The sequence below is a fragment of the Furipterus horrens genome, unplaced genomic scaffold (assembly GCF_987537825.1).
Source record: "Furipterus horrens unplaced genomic scaffold, mFurHor1.1.pri manual_scaffold_4, whole genome shotgun sequence".
Taxonomy (NCBI): Eukaryota; Metazoa; Chordata; class Mammalia; order Chiroptera; family Furipteridae; genus Furipterus; species Furipterus horrens.
Window position 1 is genome coordinate 156281490 of NW_028327174.1, and position 15208 is coordinate 156296697.

At 40.3% G+C, this 15208-nt stretch overlaps 1 protein-coding gene across 2 annotated transcripts in view; it reads left to right on the top strand.

Moving 5' to 3' along the window:
* Positions 1-15208, top strand: part of CFAP95 (cilia and flagella associated protein 95) — a 96250-nt gene that overhangs the window by 33543 nt on the left and 47499 nt on the right. For both annotated transcript variants that reach the window (XM_090274165.1, XM_090274166.1), the window contains exon 2: positions 3575-3683. In XM_090274165.1, the coding sequence (XP_090130291.1) occupies positions 3575-3683 (109 nt within the window). The remainder of the gene's footprint in view (positions 1-3574; positions 3684-15208) is intronic.

Below are 15208 nucleotides of genomic sequence, written 5' to 3' on the forward strand. Positions count from 1 at the left end.
CCTAATTATTTTTACTATATTCTTATATATATATATATAATATACTGTATTTAAAATATAAAACCACTTCGAACCAGCGACACTTCCAGTCAGGGTACATCAGAGAAGGAAAACTCTGACTCCAAAAAACCTCCGCTGCCTTGCGGCATACCTCTTCTGGGGAAAGGCTAAGGGAGTAAACCCCGACAGAAAATCCGGAGCCGGAGTCCCTAAGGCGGTTTGACGTTGTAGTCAACACCGGCAACTCCTGCGGCGCACCTGAACCCAAGCTGTATCGACTCCGTCTTTCCCTTGGACCCTTCAGCTGCGAAGAGAGGGGGGGTCTGCTGCATGGGCAACAGCAGACCCTCCATATCACCCTGCCCAGGCTCTGTAGCTTCAGCTCCACTGGAGAGGACACTCCAGCGTCATCGCAAGATGTCGATCCAACACGGGAGGAGACAGATGCCGTGTCACTCCTGAGTCGGACTGCACAGCCATTCTCGGCGGTGCAGATAGACACTTAAGAAGCTACACCATCGTCTCTCGAGACGGACGGCTGCCGACGACGAAAATATAAAAGTTAAAAAACATTTAATATATAATAAAATGTTTAACTTTTTCTATCACATTTTATTATTTTTATAATATTTTATAATTTTTAAACATGTATATTTCTCTTTGGTAGGCTGGCAGCCTCTTAGAAATAAAAGAGGTCTAAGACCTTCAGCTGTCTGTCTCTTGGTGTCTGCAGGCTGTGTGCACATTATCCATGGGGAACCACAGGCATTAGGGAATGCCAATTACATTAGTTCCGTCCTCCAAAGAAACACTTTCATTTTAGATTTATCTTTTCAATGCTGGGTTTTTGGCTTCTATCTGAGATTGCTATAAGAGAAGAAACATATCTGTATCTTTTGTAATAATCTAGTTATAATGCAACATAAAATATATGGTGGGATAATCAGAGCTGCCTTCTCTCATGAACACTAATTATCTTTGCCTTCGTGGGTCCCTTCCTTCATTAAAAAATGTTTAAAATGATTGTTTATGACTGCTTTGGTATAAAGATGGATATAATTCCAGCTGGATTATATTCTTTTTTTCTGATTTAAAAATACTTGAAATTTCACAGGTCCTGGGCACTGTGTCCAAGGTACCCAGTAAAGAGACAGGCCCTGGGAATAATACATTGTAGTGTTATTTGGTGCTTTCCCCTTAATTCCTATGTTTTTTTTTGGAGATATTCTGCTTTTATTGCCATGGGGAAGAATGGCACAGTAGACAACAGAGCCAAATTCTTGGTTTTGGGGTTCAAAAGCTTGTACATTAGGATATCAACATGGATTTGGAAGACTAGATGAAGAGCTGGGCTTCCCTGTCCCATAGCAAATGAAGAATTCATGGACTGAAGGTAGAGGAAGCCAAATATGTTGAGTATGTGTGAATTTATTCAGGATTCCAAATCTGAATTCAGGTTTTGGAAGTCCTAGAGCAGGTGGAACTTATCATGGCCTAGCCCTGTATTTCTAAGATAATGTCTTTGGAATGGTGGAAGGGTAGGTCTCCTATGTGTTCCCCATGTCCAATATGGTAGGGACATGAAACAGCTGTCTGGTTGGTGGACCAGGCAAACAGTGCAGGGACAGCATCTGGGTTTCCAGGAACACTGGGTGGAAAGGGACACAAAGTTTTGGGTAGGGGAAGGGGTGGCACCCTTGTGTCTGGGTGTCTATCTATACAAACGTCTGTGTGGCAGGACCAGGGAAGCATAGCAGGGATCTGCATGGATCCATAATAGAAACCACAGGGGAGTGAGGATGTTTCCACAATGCTGCCAAGGAGAGACAATGACAACAAAGATGGGTTCTTAACATCGTGGGAGCACACAGACCCTTTAGAGCTGGAAGGAATCCAGAGCTAACTGAGATTAACGTTTTCTACCTGGAAAATGAGAGCTTTGTTAAATTATGGAAATTAAGTTAAATTACAGAAAAGTTAAGTTGCAATTCTGGTACACCAGGATATTTTGAAGCCCAATTAGTATTCATTATACATAGATGTTTATAGAGCTTTACAGTATTTGAAGGACCTTCAGCCTTTGTTCTTTTCATTTTAATTCTCATAAAAATCTAAAAGGGTACTGGTATTGTTTTTGTTCTCATTTTACATATGTGAAAATGAAGACACAGAAAGATTAAATAACTTGCCTAAGGTCACACAGCTAGAATCTGGCTTAGCAAAGACTCAAACCCATGGCCTTATTCTCTCTACAACTCCTGGTTCTTAATGTTGTTCAATATACCCCCTAAGGACCTACATGGGAGTTTTCTGTCAGAGTCTCAAAAAATGCTGCTGTCATATCAAAATGCTTTTAGTGTTTTTAAAATTAATGCTCTGATATGAGAAGGCAAGAGAGTTGGAGCTCTGCCACTGCAATCTGGGCTTCCTCACTGTTGTGTTCTATGCACAACTCTGCTCCCAATGCTCTGAGGTGGGGAGGTGAGGGTGTAAATTGAATGCAGTGCAAGGACCAAGATGAGGGTCAGGCCCTAAAGGGCCTCCGAACTTGCATGCTGGGTGCCTCATCTAGGTGAACGGATGCTGTTCTGCCCTCATAGCCCTGTGACCACACTCAGCACCTTGTAGATTTTTCTTGTTTAATTGTCTTGTTCTTGCCACACTGTGAGCTACTGAAGGCAAGGACTACATCAGGCTTGCTTTCCATTGCATCCGCTAGACCTAGCAAAATGCCTGGCATGTAGTAGGTACTTAAAAATACATACTGAGTGAAGGAACAATAGAAGGGGCAGACAGACTCATACATTTTGGGGTACTGCAGTGCCCCTTACACAATTCTAGCTCTGTATCCCTTAATAGCAAGTCCTCTTCTGCAGGTTACTTGGGCTCAGTTTCCTTTATCTCACCCAAGAAAGCTTTATGAATATAGCTACTTCTCTTGCAGGCCACTTCACCTCTTTTTTTCCTTTCCTATCCTCAAATCCCTCCTTTCTTTTTATTTCTAACCAGTCTTTAGGACAAGATGTTTGGAATATCTTTTTTCCTCTTCCATCTACATGTGTTAAGAACTGTTTTTTCTAATTTATGTTTAATTGCCAGTTTCCTTTAGACCCTCTTTAGAAGCAGGAGCATATGTTATAAATTCATATGAACAAATACTATCTGCTTTCTCTCATTTTGAAAAAAAAGTTATAATTAAAATTCATGGTGGAAAAAGATTCTAAAGTGGCAATTTGCCTTTCTAAGATATCACCACATGTTATTTTAGAATTTACTTTCATTGAATAATCTCCATTATTAAATAACATTTACTTCATTGGAGTCATTGAATAATTGTTGTGCTTGCTAAGTATTGTTTTTATGGTATTAGTTTTATCTCATGTGCCAAGTTGTTCTTAGTAAGTAGCCTCAGCATTACCGAAAAAGCAATAGAAAATATATGTCATAAATTCAGTAAATTTATAATTAAAATAATGTAACAAATGTAGTAAATTTTTATTGGATTTTTAAACATTTAAATGACATTCTTGAAAAATAAGCTTCCTCTCTTAACATTCTTATTTTTTTACTTAAGGCACCATAACAGAGAAGCTTATCCCAAAGATTATGATATAGAGGGTCCCGAGGAAGTAAAAAAACTGTGTAATTCAACATATCGGAGACTTGGAACTGATGAGTCCCACGTGAGTAGTTGCTGCTAATTTCTTTAAGTCTCTTGTAAAAAATGAAAAAATAAAGGGAGGAGCACTTTGACAGTGCCACTCTCTTAGCTATGTTAGTTACTTAGGCACATGACTTAGTCACTGTGTGCATCAATGACCTTACCTTTAAAATGTGCATACTTCATAAGATTATCGGGAAAATAAAATGAGATAAAGCAAGTAAAGTGCTTAACTCAGCCTGGCACAGAGCAAGTGCTCAAGAAATTATTACTGTTATTACAATGCTGTTGCTGCAGCTATAGCATCTTGCTAGGTGTCTGCTTTAACCTTTATAATAACCCTAAGAAGAAGATATTATTATCTCTATTTTATAGGTGGGTAGGAATTCCTAGAGGTTAAACAAGTTACTCAAGGTTACACAGTTATGGAGTAGGGGAGTGATAGTTTGAACCCAGGTCTTTGATTTCAAGTCTTTGTACTTGTCCTAAGATGGCAGGGTTATGAGTAATTAAAACATGCTACTAATACCCTTATAATACTTGTATGATCCAGTTCCTAAAACAGTATTCATTGCATAATTCCTAACTGAATTACTGTGAGTGGTTATTGATGTTTCTACCCAATCAGCAGGAGGCAGGAACTCAACTCTGCAAAGACCCCTAAATTGTGTCCTACAATGCTGAGCTTTGGGGTTAATTGAAGACTCTACTCAGCCTTAATAACATGGTCATGGAGCCCAAAGAACTGGTAATTTGACAAAGGCAGATGTGAATATATTGAGAAGACTGGGTTTGTACACATTCTGCCCCCAAAGCCTGGGTTAATTTGAAATAGGGCAGGCCTAGGGAGAGACACTTCTAGAAGATTCTTCATTCTCCAGTGTGATGAAAATAGCTTTGTAGGGCCCATGCTGTTTCCTCCCTCCCTCTTATAGTTACAATGAACAGAGAGTAATAAGGATAGTCTGAAAGATGGGGATTTATTATAAAGATACAGCTGCCTGGATATGGAACCAAGAAACTTAAAAGAACCAAGAGAGCAAGACTGTCTCTCTTTCTTTCCCTCTCTCTCTGTCACGTGCAAACACACACAGAGTCTCTCTGGGCATCTCTGTTTCTCTCTGCTCAGTTGTCCTTTTGCCTCACATCTCAAATTTCAGGGGCATTCTGATGGTTTCCTCCGTTTACACCCTAGCCTCTTGCCTTTGGACCAGGCTGTCTCATTGGTCATGAGCTCGCACATGGAAAGAGCTTTTGAGTCCACTACCCAATTCAATTGATAGCCACCCTGCCCCACTCCAAAACCAGTTCAACCTTGCTTTTTTGCTCACAGAGCTGTAGTCAGGACAAGAACAAGTTGGATAAGGCAGTCATTGCCTGGCATGCACTTAAGAGTCTTTGGCCCTTAGAAAATATTTATCTTTGATTTCTAAATGAAAATGTTCTTGGTCTCTGGGTTGTTGGAGGAAGTGAGATGAAGTGAAATGTGAGGTATATAGAAACCTCAATATTCATTTCTTATATTCCATGCATTATGATAGTCAAGCCTCAGGTTTAATATAGAATGCATAAATAAGATATTAACCTTCTCTTTGACATTTATTTATTCATGGTTATTGAAAACTTGTCCTTCCTCTATCAGGTTTGCAGTATGTATTAGATACGAAGGAAAATAGACCAAGGAGTCACTATTTCTGATGAAGTTGCTATTTTCCTATCTCAATAGTAGGTTACATTTTTTTCTATAGATTTTTTTATATAAAGCACTTGCTCATTCATCTTGTTTTTTGCTATTTTCAACAAAGTTATAAGGTTGACAAGAAAGATATTATCTCAGTTCTAAACCTAAATTCACTGATTTTAAATGGCTCACTCAAGGTCACAGGTGAAAAAAGGAGGGTTTATAGGCACAGAGGTTCCATACTTTCATGTGTCATGTGGGAAACCAGATGTGGCAGGAGTTTGGATGAGTCCCTCTTTCTCTTGTCATAGAGTTTTGATAGAGGCCTAAATACTAGAACATGCTTGCTATTTGGCAAGAACCTTGTGTCCCAAAGCAAGATACTGGACCACTAAAGCAAGACCTGTAAGAGATTCTAAACTAGATTAGACCAGTATGAATGATTATGCCCTTGAAGACCAGAGGTGAAGATTTGAAAGAGGCTTTAATTAGTTGTGGTTTTCATGTCCCTCCTTCCACAGTTGAGAGGTGTTTCAAGGAAACCACTCAGAGAGATTAATAGGTGTATGCTGGAATTTAGAGGGCATAGAGTCCAGGTGTATGATGTATGACTGAGAACCTAAAGGTGAGAGGTCTTACCTGGTCTGGCAGAGCAGGTATGTGTGGGAGGTCATGGTGGGGTGGGGAGCAAGCAGTCTTTTAAGTGGGGATGATGGTCAAGGATATGTGACTGTATGAATCTGCCAATGGACCCATTGAAGAGAATTTGCCAGAGCACTCTTGAGAGGGCTGCGTAGGGTAGGAGCAGAGGGTGAAGAGACCCAGCACAAGAGACCCGCCAGATACATAAGGCTTGGGAAGAGGCATTACAATCAATGAGGAAGAGGAGAAGCTTTGTTTACTTCCAGCAAGCTGCAGCTGGAGGTCTGTGTCACAGAGTCCCTGGAAACAATTACAAAGTGCTCCATGAAAAGAGTCAATTTTGAATGTCCTACAAGCCCAGGGCCACCAGCACAGATCAAGGCAGTAAGGACCACTTACACTGTGCCTTTTCACCTCATCTCTCCCCATCAGCCAGACCTGGCAGGGATCTGTGAGTCAGGGGAAGTAGAAGAGAAAAGCCTGGAAAGAAACAGCAGTAGAGCAAGGCCCCACCCACTGCAGGCTCCCAGGCCTAAAGCAGCGCTGAGCTGGGAAGGTGGGAACCTTTAATCTGGTAGAAGTTTTGATTTCTTCAATGGACTGGAAAATTTCATAGCTAAAATGAGATCTTTTTTGAGATTGAGGGGTTGAAAAAAAACCTATGGGACTGGCTTAAAATTTCCAACAAGTCAAAGATAAGAACTAGCTGTCCATGTGGGATTTAAGGAGCAGCTTGATTAAAGTCAGGTTGCTTCATGATTGCATTCTACTGGTGGAATAAAATCACTTCAGTAAGATGATTACATGAACATTTCTCATTTCATCCTTTGGAAAACTCCCCAGGTAGGTACTAACACATGACCCACATTGTATAGATGAGAACACCGAGACCAAGTGAAGCTTTATCACTTATTCAAAGTCAAACAGCTAGAAAGTATATTAAAAATTAAAATCCATTTATCTCCACTAGTTCCAAAGTCTAATATCTTAAATACTTTTGCTTGTAGAATGCCAAGTTGTTCCACTCTTAGCACAGTGGCCTTTTAAACATCTGACACCGCATCCTTCTTGCAGAAAATGAGTCTGGCTATTTATTTATTTATTTTTGTTCTGGCTTGGGTATTGTATACATCTTACTGTATATGTCGTGGGCTTTGATTTCTTAGGTCTTAGCTGTAACCTCTGTCCTGTTTCCCAAATTATGTCTATACATGTGCTAGTTAGCCCTATTCCCATCCATTTCTCCTCCTGAATGCCTTCTTAGTAGCATTTTTGTTTTTTTGCATGATTGCTGCTGAGTGGTTACTTCTTTTGTGTACCAGCATTTCTGTTTAGCTGATTGAAGGTTTCCTTGTACTTAAATGCTGCTGCTGGGGCTAATGTGAGCATCACCCTTTTGTAAAGAGATTTAAGATGAGACTCTCTTTGTCTACATTTTGATTGAGACTCCAAAAGGTCAAGAACAAAACCACAGTCTCATGTACCAAAGTGAAATATTAGGCCACTTAGATGAGATCCTCAAAGAAGATGGTGCCCTTAGACCACTACTCTCATGCAGAATATAAGGGGTTTGAAGTCCAAGAAACAAAAAGAGGAGTTGAGAGTAGAGACAGGCTTTTAGAAAAGGTGTGCTATCTCATCTGCATACCTTCTTAGGTGCCTGGTGAAGTTACAGATATGAGGCTCTGGGGGTCAGTTTGAAGCAGCAGAACAGAAAGGTGTGAACTTGCTATATGTTTATCATTGGTGGGGCTAGGATCAGTAAGTGCTCAGGGCCAGATGTGGCTTTCAGGGGTCAGACGTGGGCCACACAAAAGAGAAAGATGACATGAGCTATTTCAGAGCCTGCCTAAGTGTACCTCATGTAGGGATGAGAGGGGAATTGGCTGGATTCACAGGGGCTGAAGCAGGACATTTAAGTCCAGCAAGTGGCATCCTGCATCATGGAATATATCATTGAATGTTCCCCAAAAGGGTCTCAACATCTACGAGAACACCCAAAGAAAGTCAGCTTTGAACATCCACCAATGCCAGAGAGTGCTCAAAGACAACCAAACAATATTACTGTGATATTGTGATTTATATGAAAAATATATAGGCGCTTTTGCCCTTTTGGCTCTCTGAAAAGTACCATGGAAGGAAGGAAGGAAAGTAGGGAGGGCAGGGAGTGGGAGGAAGGAAGGAAGGAAGAAAGAAAAAGAAAGAAGAAAGGGAAGGAAGGAAAGAAGAAAAAGAGGGAAAAAAGAAGAAACAAAAGAAGGATTAATGGAAAGAACAAAGGAAGGAAGAACTACATTCAATAAACATGTATTGAGACCCTATTAAAAAACAATGCAAAATAAGGTACCTATATTTCAGGAACTCACAGGCTCATGGGGGAAATTGGGATACAACCACAGTGGCAAAGTGTATGATAGATGCTATGATTAGGGAGCAGATGAGGATGCTGAGAAGGCACCTGAACTGAAATGGAATGAGCAGAAGGTCAGACATGGCTTCCTAGTGGAGATGGCCCCTGTGAAGCTCCTGAGCTGAATCTTAAAAGAACCATCTCTTGAAAGAATCTGGAAACATACCACTCAGGTTTCAATGGTGGCTTAACGGATTTCCTATCGCAATGGTCCCTTAGGCTTCAGGAAGCTGAGTGGACCATAGGGGTCTAGATTCACAGGGGAGCAGTAATTCCAGCCACTGGAGCTTCTCTGGTTGTCTTATTAGTCTAAGTGATTACAGGAAGTAGAATTTTAAATGACACTATTTTGTTTTGGTATTCTATTTGGATTTTGTTCAGGTGATGTTTAGCTATAACAGAGTGAGTCCCATGCAAACTAAAATGATCATGAGTACTTTTATCATTGTTTCTTCATTTGTAAAGTCTCTCATCCAAGGATCCTCACAACACTACCAAAGGTCCTGTCACAATCATAATCACAAGACTGCTTCTAAGGAAGTGGTGCATGTTGAATCCTGCAAACTCAGACAAGTTAAGTACAGAGCACATTTGATGCTGTGTCACAGAAGGTGAGACCCTTTCAGACATAAAGGATCAAAGAAAAGCAAGTCATTTTATTAAATAGATTTTTCTTACAGCTAATGAATTAATGCCAAGGCATTTTTGGAACTAACAGGACAACATTGATTAGCAAATCAGGCTAATATTAGTATTAACAGCATCACAGCCATTTTGGACTTGAAAATGGCAAACAAACAAACAGTACAAAGGTATGCTAATATTCATTTTATGAATAAAGAATAACCTAGTAAAGCTCAAATATGAGCTGTTTCAGTGAATGAAAATATGGCATTTAAAAATTAATGACCCTTGGAAGGAACATAAAAGGATATAATTACACTGGATCTGAGAAATTCAATTATCATTTATTTAATGGGTTCAGGTATTTCTTTTTTCTTTTTTTTGCCACAATAGAATGATGTTTTAACCAATGTAGTCTTAGAGATTCTACTTGTATTCAGATCTAAGTACCTGAAAGAAGCATAGAAATTAACTTCTTATAAATGGAATAATTTTAAAGCCACTGTAAAAGAACAACTTACGTCAGGAGAGAGGAAGATGTTTGGGGATGGCAGACTATTGAGTCAGGGCCCCCTCACTTCCCGTCACCATAATCTCTGAGCCTGGAGTTGATGCCATTGGTTCCAGCCTTCTCTCCTGGAACTGCCCTGGATTGTCTTTTCCTGTATCGGCACAATTGAATCTACCTTTCCAGTTTCAGAAATTCTGTATAAATTTTGGCCCACTGAGTGTACTTTCCTTGTTTTCTGCTGCAGCTATGGGTTTATTCTAGCAAATATCTTTCTGTCATTTCTAGGGATTTGGGACAGAAATGAAAGTAGGTGTCCACCATTTCAATCCCATCTCTCCTTCACAGGTTGTTTTCTGCATCAATAATCATGCCCTAATTTAACTTTTAGGGACACTAGAATTTAATTTTTCATGTATATTAATTAGTTTGCTTAAGCAAGAACAAATGGAACTCAAAATGTGCAGTCACACACACACACCCACTATATTGCTTGTTTCCACTGTGAGTTTACCCTACTTTGTGGAATTAGTTTTTTCTCTACCCCTGGATAAAATCTTGTACAGTTTCCTTCATTTTTATGATCACTCTCAGATAATAAAAAGTCTGTTGGTCACATTTCAATAATTAAAATAGCTCACTAAAATGGTGAATTTCATTTAAAGTTAAATTTCTTCCCCTTCTCCATTTAGAGTGTGCTCCAGGCTGGAGAAGTCTGCAGAGGAAAGTATGTGGGCAGGGGGAGGCTTAGCTGGTATTCTGTTTCTTCGCTTGCTCTGCCCTTCCCCTTGCTCAGACAACTAAAAAGTTCTCAAGTGATTACTCTACTAATATTAATTACTTAACGAGACTGCTTTTGTAACAAGACTTTTGTTATCTGAGAGTAATCAGAAAAAAAATATGACACTTGTCCAAGATTTATTTCTTCTTGGGACAGGATATAAACCATCCCCAAAAGGCTAGCTTAAACAGGCAGTGGAGAAAAACAATGAAATTATTTTTCTGATTGTACCTCATGAGTCTCAGTTGTTCAAAATAGTACTGGGAAGGAGGCCTCTCTGCTTTTGTGGAACCCATTAAGTAATCTGCGTGTGGCAGTACTGAGTTCACCTAGTCGTGAAAACAGCCAACATTTTCAAGGGCAAAACTACTACTGAGAAGAAGTAAGAACAGCCTTTTGAATGACTTTCTAAAGATAAGGTCTCAGTGTTTACTTGACAATAATGACATTTTTGGCAATGGTGCAAAAAGGTACAGTTGGTAGGGAAATGCTGTTTAACAGGGTAAAATAAGACTTTTAATCAGTTATGATGGAAGATCTAAGATAATGAATACCAACTTCTTTGTTACTAAGTGAATTGCTAAAACACTCATGTAGAACTTGCAAAGCATTTAGGCAATTACTGATTTTTAGCATCTTGATCTCTTATCCACCTTGAAGATTATAAATAAATAGATAGATAGATAGATAGATTAGATAGATAGATAGAGACCTGGCTGTGAGTATTTGGAATTTGGAGTCATTTGGAGATAGTGTGCATGCTAAGTCCTATCCCTGTCATCCCCAAGGAGTAGGGGTGGTAAGTATGTCCTGTTCATTCAAGCCTTTGAGCAAGGCCTCAGGGATACTAGACAGGGAGCTTGCTTGGTGTTTGCTTGAAGTTGGGGAACTTGGAGGACTGAAATTTGACTCATTCCTGATGCAGCCTCTGGCATCAGAGGGGAGAGTTGATTTGGGAAGTGCGTGCACTTGTGTCAAAATAGATCAAAGGAGGATGGCTTTCTGGGTACCTATAAGAAACCCAGGAAAGAAATGTCAGTTGGGAGTCATCTAAAACAACCCTTTCCCAGAGACATTTTGCCAGGGAGGAAAGTAATTCTCTGCAGAAAGAGGCTGGTTACCCTCAAATGTGGAATTTGAGTGGAAGTCCTAAGTGACCTGCTTGTTTCCTGTATCAGTCACCCCAGTTATATGTCTACTGACTTTTCTTAAATGCAGAACATATGGGAAGAATTCATTTTGAGTGATTAGAAATGAGAACTAAAAAATTTGAAACTCAGGAAAACAAAGAATAAGAATGATATTATGAAGTGAACTTCCTGTATACACCTTAGATATTTTTTTATATTACCATTTGACTCAAGCAAGATTTAATTATGCAAATTAAATGGAAATTGTAATGATTATCCTATGGGTTTGTGCTGTGTTAATTCAGCTATTCACATGCCAAACTGCCAATCTCTAGTTTGTGAGATATATATATCTCTCTCTCACAAAAAAACTTTTAAACATAAGAAAGTGCTTTTATAAATTCTCCACCCTTACGTCAGGTTATGAACATTTCTAGACCAAAAGTGATTTTTCACATTAAGATGGTATAGGATTAGGTTTGCCTACATGCAGCAGAAACCACAAATCAACAGTGGCTGTTCACATAAGGTTTTATTTTTTTATGTAAAAAGTCTAGAGGAGAGCAGGCCAGGACTGGTATGGAATTTCCACAGATTTTCAGAGACTCATTTCTTCCAGCTCTCTGCTCTGCTCTCCTTTGGGTAGGGCCCAAGACAGTTGCTGGAAACCTGTCATTATGGTTGCATTCCATGCAAGAGAAATTAAAAACAGAAGAGGGACCTTTCCTGGAGGTTGTATAGATTACTTTCACTTATGCTCTGCTGTCCAGAACCAGTTCAGTTACTGGTCATATTTAAGTATAAGGAAGACTAGAAAAATGTAGTCTGAAACACCATGGTCCTAACTAAAATTTTGGAAATTTTGGAATCCATTACTGATGAGGACAGGAAGTCTCATGTTGGGGAATAACATTTGCCTGTGATACAGAGAACACAGAGGTTAAGAGTAGGCTGTGGAGTCAGATGGCTTCTCTTTCATTCTTGACTCCACCACTTATTAGGTTGTAACTTTGGTTGAGTCTAAAACAATCCATTTCCTCAGGTATAATGTGAGAATAGTAGAGTTTTCATGAGCATGTGGTGTGAAAATATTTTGAGTTGTGTCTGACTATGAGCTATTGTTATTACCATTATTCCCATGACTATAACTTACTAAGCTATAGTCAGTATAGTCTCTGGAATTTACTATCTAGCCCTAGAACTTAGGATGTCTGACACTTCAGGGATGGGTGAATGAATGAATGAGTCAGACTGCATGAGTTTTGAATTGTGAAAATTTACTTTCTCAATGGTTTATTTACATGGGTATTACTTAATCCCTTTCAACGTCAGTTTTCCCTTAAAATGAAGATAAACTATTCCAAGTTTTTTTCCCTTTCTCCCTCCAGAGTCATTCTCTACCCTTCTCAACTGCTCTGTGCCAAGGAGGCTGACCTTTATGGATTGCATCAATGAGGTCCCTTGCCCTTTGGCTTCCTCTTGGGAGGAACATTAGCTGCGACATTTAATCCTATGGTTTCCTCCCTGCAGAACCATGGTTTGGCAGTGGCTGTGTGCTATAGAGACTGGATGTTTGGGTCCCCCAAAATTAAATACTGAAATCCTAACTTCCAATGTGATGGTATTAGGAGGTGATTCATTGGGAGCCCTCATAAACTCGGTCAGTGCCCCTATAAAAGAAACCCCAGAGAGCTCCCTTCCCCTTTCTGCCATGTGAGGACATGGTGAAAAGATAGCCTTTACCAGACACTGAATCTGTCAGCCTCTTGATCTTGGACTTCTCAGCTTCCAAACTGTGAGAAATAAATTTCCTTCTTTTAAAAAATATATTTTATTTATTTATTTTTAGAGAGAGGGAAAGGGACAGAGAAAGAGAGGGAGAGAAACATCAATGTGTGGTTGCCTCTCACTCACCCCAAACTGGGGACCTGGCCTGCAACCCATGCATGTGTCCTGACTGGGAATCGAACCGGCGACCCTTCAGTTCGCAGGCCAGTGTTCAGTCCACTGAGCCACACCAGCCAGGGCAATAAATTTCTGTTGTATATAAGCCTCACAGTCTACAATATTTGTAACAACAGCACCTATAGACTAAAACACTTTGTGTCTGTTCTGAAAGCCAAAACTATCAGATAGCCCTTTCTTTTTAAAGCTATAGGTCTTTCTGGTTGTAGTAACTGCCCCTACCTTATGGCTCCCAACTATTGCTATCCTCATGGCACTTCAACTTAGTTTGTTGATTTTCTGAATGCTGCCCACACTTTTATGAATACATCCTTTACTAAACTCTCCTCACTTCCCCATTTTATTGTTCTTTCCCTCCTACAGCTATGATTGATACACATTAGTCATAGGATTGCTTTGAGTATTTAATAAAGTAATGCATACAAAATGCTTAATGTGGTGTCTGACACAGAATAAGCACTCAATAAACTTAATCTTCACTAACGCTACTATCATCTGCTTTTTTTACTTCTTATTATTTCATGTTTGGCAATATCTTTGTTTCATAAATTTTTAAAGATGTTGATTGAGTTGTTGAAGTTTTTCACTCCCAAAAATGAACAAAGCATAACTAAGGTAAATTTTGGGGTCAAAGTTAAACCTTAAAACAAAATGGTGGCTAGTAATTTTCCCCCCAAAGATATGTCTCCTTTTTTGTCAAAGTGTAAAATATGAAGCCCAATACTGTGTCCTCTACTATTGGCTTGTGAACTTGGGAATCTAAGAAGAGGAGTGGTTGAGCTGAGCATATAGGAATCAGAGCTGGAAAACTGGACTGGGAGCCAGGATTTATAGAGCCATGGTGTAGACTAGGGAAGCAGGGCCAGAGACTGTAGTTAAAATTGCTTTGTGTTGGAGAGATTCCTAATTATTGCAGAGACTTAATATACTGACCCAAAGTAGACCAGAGGCTTATGACTATAGCTACGATAGCAAAGTCTTCAACTTTCTAAACAGTGGTTTCTCTCTATAAATAATGGGGGGTTGGGTGAGGATCCAAGATGGCTGCAGAGTACCCTAGAAGCTCCATCCACTTGCTCCCAGACCCAGACTGGTCTTGCAGCTAAACCACAGAGCAATCAACTTGAAAATCCAGTGGAGAGTGAGTGAGAGCATGTGTGAGTGAGTGTGTACATGGATGAGAGTGCGGGGTGGGGGGCTGCGCCTGAGTGGGCAAGAGCACTCAGGAGCAGGTGGCTGGGGCTCTCCTTAGTGGAGCAACTGCTGCCCAGCCCAGCACTTCCAACAGCAGAGATTTGGCTTGGCTGATGATCAGCTCAGGAGCTGCAAGCTCCTGGGGCAAAGAGAGATGGTTGGGGAAGTGCTGGCTGCAGAACCAGCATGGCAGGAGCAGACCTGCCCAAGGCTGAGAATCACTGGAGGAAGCGGAGAGAACACCCTGCCACCACCCCGTGTTATAGTATTGCTGTGGGACTCTACCCAGCGCCATCAGGAAAGACCCAGAGAGAAACTTTATCTAAAACCATGGAAGGCTCTGACAGGCTGTGGCCAGCCCTGACTGAGAGAGACCTTGTGATTTTTTTTTTGTGGGGGGGAAGCATGTGGAGTACAGGCCCCCCAGGGTTCAGTGCTACAACACAGGGGCCACACAGAAACTCTTTTAAAAGAGGAACTAAGGCAAGACTTAGATGTGTAGCATCTTTCCCAACAAAGAACTCAGAGGGATAGAGTCACATTGAAGGGGCTGTGAGGCCCAAACCAGCATGGCTGGTGAGCAGGGCACTGTAGAGAGTGAAGTCTCCTGCA